This window comes from Danio rerio, chromosome 19 (genome assembly GCF_049306965.1).
Source record: "Danio rerio strain Tuebingen ecotype United States chromosome 19, GRCz12tu, whole genome shotgun sequence".
NCBI classification, from domain to species: domain Eukaryota; kingdom Metazoa; phylum Chordata; class Actinopteri; order Cypriniformes; family Danionidae; genus Danio; species Danio rerio.
The window spans coordinates 10,531,718-10,551,765 of record NC_133194.1 but is presented as its reverse complement, the minus strand read 5'-3'; the positions used below and the strand labels follow the sequence as shown (position 1 = coordinate 10,551,765).

At 38.1% G+C, this 20,048-nt stretch overlaps 1 protein-coding gene, 1 long non-coding RNA gene and 1 other non-coding gene across 4 annotated transcripts in view; all 3 read right to left on the bottom strand.

Annotated features, from left to right (window-relative positions):
- Positions 1-103: 103 nt before the first annotated feature.
- Positions 104-5,168, bottom strand: si:ch211-288g17.3. The gene is made up of 2 exons (XM_701324.10): positions 5,069-5,168; positions 104-2,581 (listed from the first exon to the last, which is right to left on the bottom strand). The coding sequence occupies exon 2, from the start codon at positions 2,510-2,512 to the stop codon at positions 1,376-1,378; it is 1,137 nt and encodes a 378-aa protein (XP_706416.1). The 5' UTR covers positions 2,513-2,581; positions 5,069-5,168; the 3' UTR covers positions 104-1,375.
- Positions 5,169-16,548: 11,380 nt separating this feature from the next.
- Positions 16,549-16,655, bottom strand: mir125a-2 (microRNA 125a-2). Its single transcript, NR_030066.1, has one exon. It is a non-coding gene; the product is annotated as a microRNA 125a-2 (primary transcript).
- LOC103909205 (uncharacterized) overlaps positions 16,628-20,048 on the bottom strand; it is a 62,685-nt gene continuing 59,264 nt past the window's right edge. Inside the window, exons 6-8 of one of the 2 annotated variants that reach the window (XR_012394914.1) lie at positions 18,541-18,622; positions 17,206-17,346; positions 16,628-16,920 (exon numbers count right to left, since the gene is read on the bottom strand). This is a non-coding gene — a long non-coding RNA (uncharacterized lncRNA). Of the gene's footprint in view, positions 16,921-17,205; positions 17,347-17,464; positions 18,623-20,048 lie in introns of those variants that run through there. The other variant, XR_658964.5, reaches the window with a different exon arrangement.

The following is a 20,048-nucleotide window of genomic DNA, read 5'->3' as shown; positions in this document are numbered from 1 at the left end:
CCGTGTAGTTTTTTTATTTGCGGGCAGCTCGAAAAACGGAAGTTACTTCTGGTATGACTTTCAGAGCACCTCACACACAAAGTGAACGAAGGTTACACGGAGGCTTGGTGAATATGGTTTAATTGGTTATTAATCAGCAACAATGCTTCTCCAAATCACAAAGTGAAATGAATCATACAAAGCGGTGATACAGAAATGTATTCGTACTACAGCACAGATGAGTAACCTAATTTAGAAAGCGTGTACATGAAATGCACTCAATGTCTATTGAACCATGTCTGAACGGTAACGTTTTATTTTTTTTTTTTTTATACATGAAAGAACATTTCTAGATGCGAGATCTCAGCTAAAACAATCTGTTTTCAGCATCTACTGGTACATACCGATTAAACTAAAATCATACATGAATTAATCAAGGCAAGATCTACTGTTCATAGCAAGAGACGTCTATACGGTTTACACAAACTAAGCATGAAAACGAAGAAAAACAATTGGTTATATGAGGGAAGTTCAAAAAGGCAGAGCAAACGTATATAAAAAGGCATTAATGATATGAAAATTAAAACCAGGAGCCATTTTGTCAAAGCAGAATATGAATGTATTCACATTTCGCAAAACAAACGGCATTAAAAACTAAGCAATCACAAGAATGAGGGGTTTGCGTAAACTAAGCACCGAACATCTACAAACTATCAGACGAACATTTGATGAAGCATAAAATAAGACTGTTTCACTATAAAACACTGATTCCAGCGGGATCGATTTACAGTTGAAGGATGATGATAAAAGAAACACAAACTACAGCAAAGACGCACTTAACCGTCATCCTCGAATTCCGCAACCACATCAACATCGACTAAAACCGTCAGGGCAATTTAACAAATTTAAAAATTGAGTATTTTAAGATCCCGCGCACACAAAACTACTGCACAGGTATGACACTACTACGTCTGAAACAGTCTGGTTTGGTAGTTGCTTTCAAATTATTGGCACGAACCGTTGGTAGCAAATAAAGGTGTGCTTCGTATGATAACGTTTTCAATGGAACTGTTAATTGTGCATCCACGTTATTCGGATCCCATGATGTTTACAGGCTGCTACATGTCCTTCGATTTTGCATGCTTCAAATTATACAGACAAATTTCCCCATGCAAAAAAAACAAAGGAAATCGACTGTGCTCAATTAGATCGTGAGCAAACATTTCAGGTATTAATGAGCTTCAAAGTAAAAAGTGTGGAGGGGGAATACAGTCTGGCATGGCAGGCAACACCAAAAGCACACTTTTCAGATAAAAAAAAAAAGAATTATTGACATAGCCTATTAAAACCCTTCGAAAAATATACCCACCAATTTTCAACGAAGCCCCTCATCTTTTCATTTCTTTTTTTTGAACTTGCTCACCATCTCGTTCTCACTTGTGTTGTTGACTTTTGAACAATCAATGGCAGAGTCGTCATCGTCGTCGTCATCATCTTCATCCTCTGGGTCGGCGTCATTATCGCTCCCCCTGGTGTCATCATCATCGTTTGGATTCTGTGACGAGTCGTCGGAGGTGCGGGACTGTTTGGGAGAGGGAGCATCGGTGTCATCGTCGTCTTCCCCTGAGGCCGTTTTGTCTAGCATCCCCTCCTGTCTGACTTTGCTTGGACGTCCTCTCTTACGACGAGGAGCTCCATCGGCGCTCGCTGCTTTTTTCGCCTGGACTTTTCCGGTACTTGGCGGACGGCCCCTCTTGCGGCCTCCCTCTACGACTTTCTTCACCACAACAACCTTGATCTTTCTGCCTGTACCAGGAGGTCGTCCTCTCTTGCGAGGAGTCCCATCAGGGTTCTGTCGAACAATCTTGGGTTTGGGACCAGCCCCTGTGCCTGGGGGACGGCCTCTTTTTCGGGGCGATCCATCAGTTTGCTGAAGCTTCTTCACTTTGTTTAGAGAACCTGGAGGGCGACCTCTCTTTTTTGCGGAGCCATCGGTGGCTCTGGCAATCTTAGTGGAACCTGCAGGCCGACCCCTCTTTTTCTTCAAGGCACCGGATGGTCTGCCTCTTTTTCGCGGAGGTCCGTTAGCGACATCAAGGCTGCTGGCTTGTTTGGCTCCACTGCTTTGAGATTTCCCACCTGACTTGGGAGGTCTTCCTCTCCCCCTCTTTACCTTAGACCCTTCTCTGATGGGATGAATGCGAGGTCTTCCAAGGGGCTTGGACAGTTTCCGCTTGCGCTGCACACTCAACCTCTGAAGTCTCTCTGACTCTTCCTCGGGTGTTAGCGGGATCTTTCTAGGTCTGCCGGGTGTCCTCAGCTTCTTTGGTCGACCGCGTTTCTTCACCTTGGCCTTTATGACAATGTCAGGACAAAAGAAGTCTACCTTTTTGGATGGCCTGGCATTGTGTGAGGAGGCTTTCTCGGTGGTGAACTTCCTGTTGAGTGATCCCCGTGGCCGGCCTCGTCCACGTTTGGTTTGATGGCTGCCGTTGGGCAGAGGGCTCCCAGATCGATCTTTATCAACCTCCATCACGTTGCAGCTTCTCGCTCACAACTTCAGGCGGTTCAGTGCCACTCTTGTCTATCTGGAGGTCAGATCCTGAAAAAAAAAGGTTTTATTAAAAGACAGAAAAATAAGATGTATAACACTTAAATTAAACAGTTGAAAAGACATCAGTGAGCTTGTGCCATTTTCCCTCCAAATTTAAAATTCAATGTTTAACAATGTTTTTATACAAAAAGTTTCAGTAACTTGCTTTTTTAATTCTTAATTTTTTTACCTAATGTCTCTCAAGGTAATGCTTCATTTGACTTCACTTACACAAACTTTACAAAATTTACAAAAGAAACAGGGGGTGGGGTGAAAGAGTGCAAATTCCCTTTTAACATACTTGACAAGACAATTGTACAATTTTTCTAAATTTAGAAAAATATAAATTTCTGAATATATATTAGGCATGGGCTGGTTTAAGGTTGTGATGGAGTGATAACCTTGGATAAAAATATCACGGTTTCACGGTATTGTGATTACTGCTCAAAAATGTATTCTTGTTAAATGTCTGGGTAAAAAAAAAAAAAAAAAAAAAAAACGTTTTCCCCTTTGAACACAATATATTTTATTTTAAAAGACATTTAAAATATTTTGGAGCAGTAAACATGTCAGGTTAAATAATTAAAATAAATCATTGACTTCTGTCTTCATTAGTTTCAAGAACACAGATTTCTGTACATTTTAAAATGCCATTTTTGGATATATTTTCTGCTGGAGATACTGTTGTCCTAAAAAAAAATGTAAAAAATAGAAATCATACATATACTGTAGGAACGGTTTTGCAGAAAATAAATTTGAATTATTAATTCATTTTTAAAACTTATCCAAACTGCGTTTTACCTTGAAAACGGTTATCATCCCATGCCTAATATACACACAAACACACAATATTAAATGCATTTTAGTATTTTAAATGAAAATATAAATATACGATTGAGATTATTTGTTTTGATCAATTAACATTCTATAATCACTAAATTTACTGCATCTATAACTTTTCATATGATTTATCAATGGTTCTCTGTGGTTTTAAATATTTTTGAAATATTGTTTTTTTTTTTTACCTTGCCTGAATGGCACTCTAATATAAATATCTTATTATTTTAAAAAAAATCATATTCTAATAGCTACACCTATATATATTTCTATACACACACACACACACAACTAAAATTGACAGTAGTTTAAACAAATAATTTTTTTAAAATTACCAGTAATAAAAAAAACTAAATATTTTTTTAAATTAAAAAGAAAAATAATTTGTAATATAAATAAATATTAAATATATAATATTGTAATACTTAAAAATGTAAAACTACATTAGTTATTTGAAAACAATGGTGACTAATTTCGATCATAAAAGATTGTTCTAGAGCATTAAAAATAGTATTACCGTTTAGTCAGAACAGCTTATTTTAAATACTAAAGTATTTATATTACAATAGGCCAAATGAGGTGGTAAAAAATAGAGATTAATTTAAAATGTAAATACAAAATTTGGCATTTAATCCACTAAAGACCACCATTTCATTGCAGAAAGATTGCACATTGCAATTACAACGTTATCCACTTATATGGTTTAGTATTAAGATTACTTTTATAAAATACACTATATTAAAGCACAGTCCATGTTAATGATTCATATTATATACACATTATATAATTTAACTAGACATCAATGCTGCAGACTATTGTTTGAATTTAGAAAGCTTTATCATTGTACAACTTTAACTTAATCCACTTTAATCTTAACATATAGATTATTTTTAAATAAGTTACCAGTGTATCTATGAGGTAAACATATTTAGGTGTGTTCTTTATAAAATAAAAACACGGTGCTCTGTTAACTTTCTCGACTGAAATAAATACAATTTAGCAACTATCAAGGAGCAAAACCGCTACATTAGGATTATAAATACACAAATATAGAAAAAAATATAGAAAAAATACAAAACATTCTCCAAAAATAGCTAAAAAATATGGACCGAGTGTGGGGTGCATTGTTCTTTTTTTCATGTGGGAGCAGCACGTTTTAAACCCGATCGAAGCGCTGTTTGAAGGCAAGAGACAATGGAAAAAAGCATCTCAGTATTAACAACAGCAACACGCTTCAGCTGCAGAAGTTCGAGCACGTTGCAGACTTTTCAAGCATGCTCGACCGATGCAAATGGACATCTTTTCTACAACAGGAAAAAAATGACATCGTTTTATACCGCGAGATCTTACATATAGTTAGCAATATATTGACGACAAAATTCCCCTCACGTTACAGAAATTGCGCAAAAATGGCTAAACAATCGTAAACCTCGCAAGATTTCATGCAGAACGAGAGGAATAAAAGCGCGGATGCTGTAGTCTGGCTGCCATAATGTACAGTGAAGCCCGCGAGCTTTTGTAGTTCCAGGTAAAATGTGAGGCTCTGGCGATTTTTGTTAGCAGCCTGCTAACCCGACTAAGACAACTTTTCAATGGAAAAAGATACGACTTTCATTCGTTCGACAATAAAATGCGAAAAATATTCGAAAGCCAACACACCTTACTCAAAAAGCGCTTTCACGACAGCAGAGATGATCTTTTTCATGCATTCGACAATATTTTCGATGCAAACAGCATCGGACAGTGGGCGGGCGACTGTGATTATTTGAAAGGCAATGCCACTTCTTCTTCGTCCCTCTCTCGGCTTCGGCGGTTCCGGGTGGAGCTCCGCCTACTGGATTGGAGTGTGCAAATAACGAACGTCAACAAACCAAACGCTTCTTAAAATAGGAAAATGAACGAATAAGTCATTTACGGATGTCTATATGTTAATGTATTCACGGTATTTATGTTATTATATTGCTAAAAATCATAATACTTCTACTTTTGTTCTGTCATGAGTTCTTATAAGTGTAAGAAACCATTGGTTGTTTTAAAATAAGTTATATTTGTTTATTAAGGCATTAGAATGACTTATTGTGTCATATAAATGCTCATAAGATGGCTTGAGGCTTTACATCTGCTTCTGCACACAGGATTTTGAAAAAATAAAAAAGGGAAGAAAGGAAAGTGACTGCCCGCTCTTTTTGGCCAATCAGAGAGCCGGTCTCCTTTTCAATCATTTGCCGCGCTTCGGTCTGCTAACATCCGGTTTGCGAGTGTTTGTTGTGGGTGGGATTTGGGTGAGAGGGGACGTTTGGTTGGAAAGAAACAGAACAGCTTAAACATTATGACCATATGCTTAAAATGATAAAATGTACCATATTAAGACAAAACTTTTATGGTTACCAATGGCTACACTATAACTACATGGACCTATTTATTCTGAAATGTATTTATTTAACAGGGACAGCGCTCAAAAATTAACAGTACAACTGTAAGCCAGAGTTGGGCCACAAGGGCTAATTTTATCTTTTGCCTCCTGCCAGATTTTAAAAGGCAACCTAAAATCAAAAACACATACAATAACAGCAAAGTTGCATACGACAATAAGATAAAACATTTCAGAATTTCTTAAAATGTTAGACAAAAGAATTACACATGATTACAAACTTGATTTGCTTTCAGCCATTTCTTTAATTTGTATTTAAATGTTGAATAATTTGTAACGCCTCAGACATTTGTTCAAAGTTGTATGTCTAAACTACACAGCACAGTCTCCTCTGGTAACAGGTCATGTTGCTTGACCAGTATTGTTCTTGTATGTCACAGACTCACATAATTTAAATTACCACTTTAACAATTTGAAGAAAATGGTGGTCTCAGTCTCTTTATTTTGTTGTGATGTCACTGGCCCATGAACATTTCTTGCTTGTTGCCAAACTATTTCACCGCTGTAACCGGAGTCAATTCAATCATATCTTAATGTTAAAATGGCTGCCATAACATTATTTATCAATATGTTGATCCTTTTGGACTCTTGGAAGCTTTGGAAATTAAAAAATGTAATACAGGAAATACATTAGGACCATTGTTATTGTTTACATCTCTTTAAAAATGGGGACAAATAGACCGATTTTAATATACCACTATAAGAAATTCTTTCAATGAATATGGCAGTCTCAATCTCTTCATTTCTATGTTTCATATTGTTATTGAAAATTAAGATTATTCTACCAAGTATTTATTTTCAATGCTTTAAATGACATAAAACAAATGCTTTGACAGTATATTTCTTTTACTGGGCTATGTTTTTCATTCTGCAAACAGCTGATGACATTTCTTCCTAATTTCAAATTCATTGTCCTTTTAGAATCTTTTTTTATATCATGAAAAACTTCCAGGATATGTTTATACTCAATTCTAGACACACACAATACCAATGTTTTAATGTCATACGTGTTACATCATAAGAATGACACAGATTTTTAATTACAATCAATGGAAACATTTGTTTGTCTGCCCAATAGTAATTTAATGTACTTTAATTTGAAATTTGGAAGCAATGTTATCAGTTTATGCTACAGAAAAAGAAAAAAAAATATATATATATATATATTTTAACATTTTACTCAAACACATAAATATTAGTCTATATCCACAGAAACTGGAAAGTATGACTTGTTTTTTGATGCATGTTGGTTTTACTATAGTGATACTGTAGTAATACTATACCACTGTAGTGACCACCTTGGTTTAAACTAGATTTAAAAACCAAACAAATTTTGTTTTTTAAATTTTGCTATAGTAATATTGTATATTTAGTATATATATTATTGTATATATATAGTTATATTTGCTATATATTGTAGCATTAGTACTACGGTAAAGCTAGTTATCATAATTGTAGGAACCAAAGCAGATTGTTTTTAAAAAAGCAAAACTCTGAAAAAAAAAAAAAAGTTAATTGATGGAGATTTTATTAAAACATTTGCTTCTTATTTGGAAGGGAATGTAAACTGTGTAAAAATGTTTACATGTGCCAGAAAGATTAAGAAAAATTACAACTACAAAAAAAGATTTTCAATGAAATATTTATATAAACAAACAATAAAATATGAATTAACTCAATTTAAGCAACAGTAGTGGAACTATTCCTCATTTTATACACTAAAAGCAGCCTGATCTCACGAGAAAACGTAAGTATTTTACGTTTTGCCAGTTTAGTGGCTAATTCGTACAAATTCGTACAACTGAACTACCTTGAGAGACATTAGGTAAACTAATTGTACGATTTTAAAAAGGAGGCGTGGCACCTAACCCCACCCCTAAACCCAACCGTCATTGGGGGATACGAATTAGCCACTAAATCAAAGTTACGAATTGCCGTGAGATTGTGTTGACTAAAACCCAACAGTCAACTTTATCAAATGAAATGAGTGTAGTTAAATCAAAATAAACGTTAATTCTACTCAATTGAAAAAAGTTTTGAGCTCAGTGTTGAAGGTGTTAATTAAATACCTCATTACTTCAACTTAAATGGAGTAAGTTCACAGTATAGATTAGTTTTTTTTAACTCAAATGGTTTGTAGCAATCAGTTTCCTCAATTGGATTGAGTTGCCTTAACCTATTGACTTTTACAGTACTCTGTTGGTTTGAGTTCTCTTTGTTCAATAGGTTTTACTGTGCTCAAATTGCTTCGTTTACTCAAATGGATTAAGTGCACAGTACTCATTAGGATTAGTTTTTAAACTTAAATCATTTGTTGCAATCAGTTTCCTCAAATAATTTGAGTTACCTTTTTGGGTTTTACAGTGTACTGTAGTACTATGGTTTTACTTCAAATGCTGTGATAAAACGATGGTTAAATTTTTAGTTACGGTTTTACTTCAATCACCACATAAAAAAAAGGATTTTATTTAGTTTGCAATAAGTACATTTTCAATCATAGTTATTTTCATGAGGGTTAGCCAGAACTTTATTGCAAGGGATTTTCAAATACTTTAGTGTTGTCAGCTATAAGGAACTGCTTCACCTGTTTTCATGCCAGGCTCAATGTTCTGCCTGACAGTTGCTGATTGAACGATGAAGGCAGGGAACAAACCATATGTTGAGGAAGGAGATTCTGCTGAACAATTCATCACAATTTACTTAACTCTTACCACATCATTGTGTAGAAAAAAACAACAAAAAAATTACTAATAATAAGTGTAACAGGAATACAATCTGAAGCCTGTTCAGAAACTAAAAGCTGGTAAACCTCTCAAAGGTGGAGTAAGAAAAAACACTCTGTAGGCATTGATGGTCCTCATCTTACTCAGAAAATGATTTTTGTAGCCCATCTTTGCAAACACCATAGAAATTGTTGATTTTTTTTTCTGTCTTATTCATTAAGGGATCACTCCACTTGTTCGGAAATAGTCTCTTTGTGCAACTCTCCTATAGGGAGAGGAGTTAAGCCGGTTTTGAACTGAGCGCTTTTAGCATAGCTTAGATCATTGAATCGTATTAGACCATTAGCATCACACTCAAAATTCTTAAAACAAGAGTTAAGACAATTTTCCTACCTAAAGCTTGACTTTTCTGTAGTTGCTTTGCGTAGTAATTAAGACTGACGTAAAATTGAAAGTAGCAATTTTCTATATGTCAATAGGAACTATTCTCTCATTCTGGTCTAATTATCAAAGAAGATTGCTGCTGTACAACGGTAGCAGCAGGCACAATGATTATTACCAAAAAGACAATAGAATAAACAAGATATGTGACTTGTATATTGTATCAATCCCCTGATTATTCTCCAGGGGTTCGGACCAGATGTGTGTTTTTATAAGCTTCTGCTGATTTTGTATGATATGAACTTTTGGAAATGAAACTAAATAGACAGTTGTTGTTTAATTTTATTAGTGATTCCTAATATGTAATGAGTTCCATTCGCGCCTGCTCTTCTCACGTAAATCCACCAAAGGCCGCTGTCGATTGACTGAGCGACCGACAGATACACCCACCCACTTCCTTCCTTAAACCCAACCAACAGTGTTTTCAATAGTAATACATTAAAAGAAAAGACCTCTTTTTTTTTACCACATTCAAAGATTTTACTATGCTCTCACACTTGTTAATTAGCATTTTTGCTTTGAGTTTAACTGTCTTTCCGGAACCATTTTTCACAGGACTCAAACCCTGTTGTCGCAGTCAACTTCTTTCGTGTCTCAAGTCCGCCAACGTATGGGATGAGCCATTGGGCAAACTGATAACAGTGGAAAAGCTATCCACTTGGAGGTCAGCAGTGAGTCGGTAGCGTGAAAAAAATCAGAAGCCGTCAGTGGCGTCATACCGCTCCGTAGCATTCGCTTTAAAGATGAAATGCAGCTAAACATAGCTCTGGCTACGTACAAATTCACACCCAACAGAAATGTATACAAGGGTACGTATTCACAATAAGCCTTTGCTGCAACATAAAAAAACATGCATCACAAAATATGAAAAACTGCAAATTTACGGATATTTTTACAGTATATGCTAATATTCAAAGCAGTTTGTGCTTGATAATGGTGAAGGACTTTCAGAATCAAATTATGGTCTGGATAAAACTGTTCACCCTGCATGCTTTTGTCTGAAGCAGATCATTTAAGAGCCATCTTGCTGATTTCAGTGCTCAGTCTCATCAGCTCCTTTGCATTGTTGGGAAACAGATTTCTGGTCTAGCTGTTAAATGAATCCTCCGCCTCTACAGATGGTGAAAGTTGATGTTGCGCATCTGATGTCTCAAAGCGGCAGCAGGAAAGAGTTTGACAGCTTCGCTTTGCCTGCTCACATCCAGGGGACTCTTTTGAAGAGAGTCTCTGCTTTGTGTACGGCTTAATCAGAACTGTTTGGTTTCATGACTTGAGGCTCTGGGGAAAACAAAAGACATATGGTATGGAGAAAATGTAAGGCAGATTATATAATATAGCCAAGAACTCTCCACAAGTTAGCTTTGAATTTTCAGGCGGCTGCACGTGTTTCTTAACAGATTTTTTGAGTTCAAGTCTGATAAATAGAACATCTAAAGCCCATTTTTTTTTACCAAGAAGTGAACTATTTTAGCCTTGACAATCATGCTAGGGGATTATATTTTTGTGTTTATTATAAATGCACATAAATGCCTGAGCTCTTTAAAGCAGGCTGGATTCTGATTGGCTGTCAGCGTTTTTATCATTTATCAGCTAGTACAAAGGGATCTTGAATGTGGCATGGTTTTTAGTACCAGATGGGGTGATCTGAGTATTTTAGAAACTGCTGATCTGCTGGAATTTTCACACACAACCATCTCTGGGGTTTACAGAGAATAGTCTGAAAAAGAGAAAATATCCAGTGAGCGGCAGTTCTGTGAGCACAAATGCCTTGTTGATGCCATAGGTCAGAGGAGAATGGCCAGACTGGTTCCAGCCAATAGTAAAACAATTGTAACTCAAAATAACCACTCGTTACAACCGAGGTATGCAGAAGAGCATCTCTGAATGCACATGTCCAACCTTGAGACAGATGGGCTACAGCAGCAGAAGACCACATCGGGTGCCACTCCTGTCAGCTAAAAACAGGAAACTGAGACTACAATTTGCACTGGCTCACCAAAATTGGATAATAGAAGATTGGAAAAACATTGCCTGGTCTGATGAGTCTCGATTTCTACTGCGACATTCAGATGGTAGGGTCGGAATATGGCATCAACAATATGAAAGTATGAATCCATCCTGTCTTGTATCAATGGTTCAGGCTGGTGGTGGTGGTGTAATGGTGTTTTCTTGGCACACTTTAGGTCCATTAGTACCAATTTAGCATCATGTTAACGAGTTTTATTGCTAACCATGTTCTTCCCTTTATGACCTCAGTGTACCCATCTTCTTATGGCTACTTCTTGCAGGATAACCCGCCATGTCATAAAGCCTGAATCATCTTAGACTGGTTTCTTGAACATGACAATGAGTCCACTGTACTCAAATGGCCTCCACAGTCACCAGATCTCAATCCAATAAAGCACCTTTGGGATGTGGTGGAACTAGAGATTCGCATCATTGAGAATTCTGCAGCAACTGCGTGATGCTATCAAGCCAATATAGTTCAAAATCTCTGAGGAATATTTCTAGTACCTTGAAACATACGAAGACAACCCAGTACTAGTAATGCAAACCTAATAAACTGGCCAGTGAGTGTATATACAAAATGGGGAAAGGGATTCTGTATATACCTCATTTGCTTTCTGAAGAGCTCTAAAGTGACAACTGGTTGAGTTGTTGCCTAGTAATTGTTTCTCCCATTTTCAAAATAAGGGTTTAATATAAACTTTTGATTAAAACACTTACAATTAAGGAAGGAAAATGATCCTTTTTGTAATCTCAAAACACAGACTGTGGCATGTATATTAATAATTTTGTGAGCACCACATCCGTCTGAGTTTTGACTGCTGATCTCATGATTATGCGGCAGCTCGTTAGGCCTGGACAGCATAGAACTTGACCTAAAGTACATGCAAATTTTGAGGATGTACCACGTATGTAACGCAACAGTCTGCATTGCGTTCTGATTGGCATCCATTTCACCAGGGGTTTATACAACACAGGCTCATTCTGAAAACGTAGTCCCATGGATGTTTCTGGAGACTGCGAATTATGTAGCCGGGAGTACTTATGTCTGCATTTAATTTTTTTAAGCGAACGCCATGGGGCGGTATGACACCGTTCCTTTTCGCGCTTACTGGCTGACTGCTTACCTCCGTGTGGAGAGCTTTCCCGCTGCAACCAGTTTGTCCAGTTAGCTTGTTGTGTACATCAGCGGACTTAAGATGCAGAGAGGAGTTGATCATGACGACGACAACTGGGTTCGAGTCTGGGGAGCGCGGTTCCAGAAATCAGGTAAGACAAAAACAGAATCCAAAAAATAAAGTAAACAAGTTCATAACAGGGTGAGAATGTGGTAAAATCCCAAAACGTGGTAAAAATCAGATGGGGGCTTTTCTTTTCCTGGACGGCTTTTGTAAATTGTTTATTGGGTTTAAAAAAGGTAAGCAGGTGGGCGGGTCAATCGATAAAATTGGTTGGGTTTAGGGAAGAAGTAGGGTGGGTCAGTTGATTGGCCAGTCGCACTGGCAATCATTCAATCAGTCAGACAGACGGTCATTCGACATCGGCCTCTGGTGGGTTTACGCGAGAACAGCGCAGGTGCAAACGACACTCGCAAGAGACATTTGAGATACGAAAAAGTGCATACAGCGGCCTCTCGTGGATTCAAGTTGGGTTTATATTTGCTGAAATTACATGAGGTCGAGGAAACAAGGGTGTCTGAGGCTCACTGGGCACAGTTTCCATGTACTGATCTCATTATTTGACGATGCCTCTTTAAATAAACCATAATAGAAAAAAACACACTGGAATTCATAATAAAGCCAAACTTGACAAGTGTGAATGCACCCTTTTTAGATCTTTATATATTTATTATTATTATTGGTAGTACAGTTACTAGTCATGATGTGAACGGGTCTTCAATGAATGTATTGGATATAAATATATATAATAGTACAGTGAGATCATAAAGAACACATAAGTAAACTCACAACACACATGAAATACCCTCTACACATTATATGATGTATTTCAGTTTACTAATAAATACAGAGTAAATGTTAAATATTTACATCCAACACAAAGCCTACTTGTGTTACATCCATGTAAAAAAATACTATAGTACATATACTAATGTCTTTGAACCATACTATAGTAAAGTATTTAAAACAATCTGCTGTGGTATCTGTAGTTGCTATATGGAAATACAACAGTCATAGTATTATGATTACTATGTTAATATTACCCACTGATACTGTAGTTTTCTACAACTATATAAATTATACACCACAGTTTACCATAGTAAAGTATAAGTATATTACATAATTTATTACAGTTTTCTGTATTATTAACTGATACTACAGTATAATACACTTTACTATAGTATGCTTCAAAAACACCACAGTATTTACTAATAGAGGACTATCTTTTTTATGTGGATAGATCCAGTATCAACTCAATCTAATTCGACATGTTCCCTTCACGTTCACTCAGTCTCTCTGTTTGTGAAATACGATTATCTTCACTGCAGCAAAACGATAAAAGCGGCAGGTCTGTTTTAGAGCTGCTTCAGGGCAACATCCATCAGCGCAGTGTTGGGCGATAATGAGCACAAGATGGCAGGCTAGCCTGTGAAACGCTTTCATGGAGGAGATCCACATCCAGGCCTCGGGAGAAATGTATAGGGGTCGTGAACCCAGGCTGGCTTTGGATTGGTCGCTCTGAGTGGTCAGGGCACAAAGTCAGCCAATGGATTCCGTCCCCGACAGCTGCGTAAGCGTCTGAAGCTGATCTCACCGATGTCTGGAAGCCAACAGTCACTCATGTTAATGTCAGTCACGACACATGTATAGTGGAAAGACCAACCAGACTCCTTATTGGCCAATACAGATATACAGATATTGTGTGAGATCCTGAAAACCATGGTAAAATCAGAGTATCCATTAGGCACCTCGACATCAAATTGACATTGATGTCAAAAAATGCTAATCAAGTTCACGTCAAAATCTTGACTTCCATTTGCCATCCACACATTGATGTTTTTTTGACCACCAAAATAACGACACAAAAATTATTGTAACTTTAGACGTTTATTCATCTGAAAGATTATAACATATTTACACTCATAAAAAAATGCTGGGTTCCACACAATTCCTTCATGTTGTCCCATCCCAAATTAATTAAGTTATCTTAATTGTTTTTATAAATTTGAGGGGATTAAACATTACTTAACACAATTAAGTTGTCCCCAAAACCTCAACAATTGTGTTGATTCAGCTCATTTTAAATAAGTGGTTTGAACAAGCGACAAAAATAATTTCAAATACTTTCCCTGTGAACTATCTTGATGTCAAAACGACATCAAATTGGCATCTAAGGTTGGTGTGAAAAAAAAGTCAATAAAACGTTTAGAGGACAGTCATGCAATCAACGTTTGACGTGTTTTTTAATGTTTAGACCAGTGGTCCTCAACCTTTTTATCCAACACAGGCTCATTCTGAAAACGTAGTCCTGTGGACATTTTTGGAGACCGTACATATGGCTACATTTAATTTTATAGGCGACCGCTACTGGGTGGTATGATGGGTTCCTTTTGGCGCTTACCGGCTGACCACTTAAGGCTGATTTATACTTCTGCGTCAAACACCGGCTTATGCTACGGCTTATGCTACATAGCCCTTCGCCGTGGCCCTCGCCGTCACTGACGTGCACCTCTCAAAAAATTTAACTACACGTCGCAACGACGCGTAGCGTAAGCTCTGTGATTGGTCGGATTGGTATCGCTGACGAGTCTGGGCGGGACCGAGAGCCGCGCGAATATCGCGAGCGATTGTTTTCAAGTGTGGAGTCCCGTGAAGGAGCTCCGGATGTAAAGATTTGTTTTGTGTTTACCGCATAGTTAAAGTTGTTGCACGTCCGCCAGTTCCTGCCTCAAAATGAGAAAACCAAGAAAGCAGTGAAGAAACTTGACACAGAGGAACATTTACACCTCACTGCCAACTAGCGTTTCGGAAGTGTTAATGCAGACCGACAGAGACAGTGCGCAGAAGTATAAATGCACAGCCACGCGCGTTGCATGCGCCTTGAGTTACGACGGTCACCTGACGCAGAAGTATAAATCAGGCTTTACCTTCGTGTGGAGGGCTTTCCTGCCCCAACCAGTTTGTTTATCGACGGACTTGAGACGCAGAGAGAAGTTGACCACGATGACCGTGTTTGAGTCTGGGGAAAAGCGGTTCCAAAAATCAAGTAAGACAAGAACAAAATCCAAAAAATAAAATGAACTAGTGAACAACAGGGTGAGGATGTGGTAAAATCAAAAAAAGGTGTTAAAAATCAGACGAGGGCTTTTCTTTTTCTGGACAGCTTTTGTAAACCATCGGTTGGGTTTAGGGAAGTAAGCAGGCGGGCGGGTCAATCAATAAAATTGGTTGGGTTTAGGGAAGAAGGAAGCAGGGTCGGTCGATAGGCCAGTCACCCAGTCAATCATTCAGTGGGTCAACAGCGGCCTCTGGTGGGTTCACGTGAGAATAGAGCGGGTGCTAATGGCACTCACAAGAGACATTTGAAATGTGAAAAAGTGCACACAGCGGCCTCTTGCAGATTCGCGAAAACAAAAACTGCAAAATTACGTACCTCCTGGGACGCATTTCTTGGTCTCCAGAAACATCCACAAGACTACATTTCAGAATGAACCTGGGTTGTTTTTATCATCGCGGACCGGTCAACGGTTAACAATATTACCACTGTTCGGGGGTGGGGGTAAAGGGGTTTGTAGGTTGCAAGGCGACCATCAACTGTTTGCTCAGAGGATGACAAGCTGGCAGTTTTACTTATGGAGAAAATGTGGGTGTTCGATGTTTGTCTGAGATAATTAATCTTCCGAAATGTGTATATTCCTAACAAGCTGGATGGTAAGTTCTTGTCACGTGACTCATGGTCCGCTCGTAGCATTCATTCACTGGGTGCATCTGGAAAGCGCGAGCTAATCACGGCGCTTGTTCGAGCACCTCCATTGGAAATAATGAACTTGCCCGAACTCGTGAAAAGACATGATATATGAACAGCCCCTAAAAGGTCGTCGTCGTCTCATCAGTTGATCTTCTTGCACTGTCATGGTGGATTCACCTGATTTGTTAATAAGTAGGTTGTGGATTCATTCTTTGGCAGTTTGTGAGTCTTTCAATAGGACTTATCCCCTGAGCAAAGAAACTTTCCAAATACGTCTGTTTCTTACTCATTTTGCTGCTTGTGGGTTAAAATTTGTAACTGAGAGAATACGGTCATTTTTCAAAATAAAAGACTTTTCAAAATAAAAGATCGTTCAGACTCCGATATTAAATAAAACAGAAATAATTAATGATTTCTTCTTCCCCGTACCAATTGATCCTCGAACCGGTTCCGATGGTTGAGGACCAATGGTTTAGACAAGTCAACATCTAAACAATTTTTATTTTAGTTTAGTTATTTATTTGTGGTTTTTCAATGTCGTTTTGCTTTCAAGATGCCCACTAGGTTGTCCAGTCGCAGATGGATCATGCGACATGTGTTTATATCGCACTGACGTCATCATATACAGCCGTGTTCCCAAGGACCTCACCTGTGACCTTGGAAGACATCACAGGTTAAGGGTCTCAGGGACACAGACATACATCGATTTGGACTGATCTGGATGAAACTCACACTTCTGGCTCGACATTTCATTACTTAAAGGTTAGTTCAAAGACAACAACGAATATCTGTATATTTTAGTCACAATTACATATACATAACAATTAAGTTCTTGAGACAGGTTTGATCATTTGATTTTTCACACGAAGTTTGTCCAGAGGAGAAATAGTGGTGACCAACTGAGTCTGGTTTCTCTCAAGGGTTTTTTCTTTTACTTTCGTCAATTGGTAAGTTTGTTCCTCTCCACTGTCACCACTGGCTTGCTTGGTTTTGAGAAAATCAAAAATACAGTTTATTACAAATTGTGTAATATATTTGTTGATATATACTTAGTAATATGCATTTCATTTTAAATAAATACTTGTTCCAAAAATGTATATGTACTATAACTAGTGATTCATAGAAACAACACAAGCTTATTCTAAAAATGTAGCCCTATTTATATTTCTGAAGATCTTAAATTATTTAGCCAGATGTACGTATGGCTGCATTTTGTCTTTCAAACAAACTCTACGGTGCTGTAAGGCGCTGTTCCTTTTCCTGCTTACCTTCTAACCGCTTACCACCGTATAGACCGCTTTTCCGCTGTTACCAGTTTGTCCAGTTAGTTCGCCATGTACATCGGTGGACTTAAGACACAGAGAGGAGTTGACCAAGAAAACGGGGTTTGAGTCCAGTGAGGAACAGTTCTAAAAAGCAGGTAAAACAAAAACAAAAGCCAAAATAAGAAGTAAACAAGTAAATAACATGGTGAGAATATAGTGAAAATTAGGTGAGGGCTGTTCTTTTTCTGCATTGCTTTTTTTTCGGATGGATTTAGGGAAGGGGGAGGGGGGTCAGTTGATTGGTCAGTCGGTCAGTCCACAGCAGCCTCTGGTGGATTTACACAAGTACAGCAGGCGTGAATAGCACTCACGAGAGAAATTTGAGATGCCAAAAAGCATACACAGCCGCCTCTGGTGCATTCGCGAAAATGAAAAATGCAAAAAAAACGTACCTCCTAGGATGTATTTGGCGCTCTACAAAAATGTATAAGACTGTACGTTTTCAGAATGAGTCTGGGTTGCATATAAATGTTGTCTATTTAAATTATTGAAGTCTTTGTATAACGTTATCAATTTATCTATTTTAACAGCACACTGCAAAATTAATCAAAATACAGATTATTTAACACAATTTTTAGATATTATTCTTCCATCTTTAATCTGCCATTTCTTATATAGTATCAATTACTTGCAATTTTGAAGTGTAAAATGTTTCTACAACAATTATTTCTGACCACTAATAATTGTGAACACTGATATTAATAAGCATCAAAACAACATATTAAAATCGAAAAGAAACATTTTTTAGCTTTGTCTTTTTATCAAATTCCATTTTAAAAATCTTTCACAATATTACTGTTTTTTAAAAGAATTTCTGATCAAACAAATGCAGTAAATATTATTAAATCTTACCAAATCAATATATAAAGTGGATATATATATATATAATTTGCTGCAGAGTTCTATGTCTGTGTGATGATGTACTTCCAACTGAAACGAAATACTGAGTAAGGGGCAGGGTTTCATTTTAGCGCTCCTACATTTATCTTTCACTTGCAGCAAACTAACGGTTGAAGGGGTGTGACGAAGCATGTTTCGCCCAAGATATCAAACATACATCATCAGAGACGAACTGCTAATTCAAGTGTTAAGCTTTTGATTAACGATGGTCACTAAATCAAACATTTTCATATGTGCATGTGGATTAACTCACAAAGATAAATAGCTCACCTGAAGACCAACGATGTGCGCTAGCAAAATAAACATTGAAAATTTGGATTCCATATCAATTAAAGCGTCACTTGTTTATGACGACACGTCTTCACCATCTCTCCTTACCGTACAAATGCTTCCCTCTCACGATGCTTGTTTCTTCTCCAAACCCGATGACGTCTTTGGCTCTCCTGCACGCGGCTTTGACCTGTGACAAACGGAAACAAGATTCAGCACATCAAGCTCATTTCAAGCCTCAGGAGTTCACAGAAGCACACTAATGAGGACAGAAGTTAAAGCTTGAGCGGCAAAAAAGGAGTGCGCAGTGGGTTCTGTCCGGCCCCCTGGTGGCAGACAGAGGAAACTACACATGAACCGAATGAACCTGACATGCACTGCCAGCAAACTGTCTCTGCCCTCTCTCCCTCTTTATCTCTATCTCTCTCTCTCTCTCTCCAGCTGTCCTCATTTCCAGCAAAACCACACAAAACACAGAAGGCATCCGTATGGATTCGAGCGACACGCATGTAACGTGTGAGAAATGTGTGTACGACAAAGGCGTTGCGGATTGCAAGACATATAGAAACGCTGCTCCTTTCTCTTCCTCCGGTGTCCCAGTTTTACCTCCTTCCCAAGAAGAGTGCAGAGGGAACCAGCAGACAAAAAAAAGGCAGATTTAGCAAGGCATGCAGGGAAAAGCAACACTAAAACAGCCGAACGTGCAAGTCTTCGTAATTTACGGCGCACATTATAGACTTCTACATTAGAGTCATCGTGAAATCCCGCTATAGATGTTGGCTTTCTGGAAGCCGTGCGCTAAACTAGTTTCCTCCATCGCTGTTTGACTTCTTCTGATGCGGTGACACCGGTGGCGATTGCCAGGATATAGGTGCGGTTTCGGCTTCTCTCGGTCCGACATAAACCATGTCTGTTCCTCCTGAACATCATAAATCAGTGTCACCTAAACAGAGGCTGTCGTCAGTGTCCCTGCTTCAGCGTCTCGCTCCGCTTCCTCTAACCAACCCCCCTCTCCGTTTCTTCTCCTCCTCTCCTGCGTTTCATCCGTTGGATATCAGCTGTTCTGTCTTTCTCTCTCTCTTTCTTTCTCCCCCCCACCCCACACACACACAGCAATGTCTGGCACAGGAACGCTAGAACAGTCATAACACCTTGTGATTGATCTCAGGGTTTGGACGGGTGTCTGGGAGTGTGAAATGGAGCAGATGAGACAATATGGGATAGATTGTGAGTTAAAGATCATTTCGGAGAGAAAGAGAGAGAGAGAGAGATTCCTCTTCCAGACAACAAAAGCTCTGAGGTGATTAGTCTGCTGTAATGAAAAGTGTCAGCGGTTATCGTGCCGCATTATACCGAAGGCCGATGATGATAGAAGGATTTGACTCTGATCTGAGGGCAGGTTGAAATAAGTTGGTTAAAGTCTGTGTTAATTGGAAGTCGCTGAAACTTTTATTTCAGTATGTCGATGTACTGAAATGGAATATTGAGTAGGGGCGGGGCTTTCTTTTGTGCCTCATTCCATCATAATGGTAAAAGGGGTGTGGTTAAGAATGTTGTGGCTGTAGTCGTCAAATTGACATCAACATTGAACGATTGCCACTCTGAATGCCAACAGG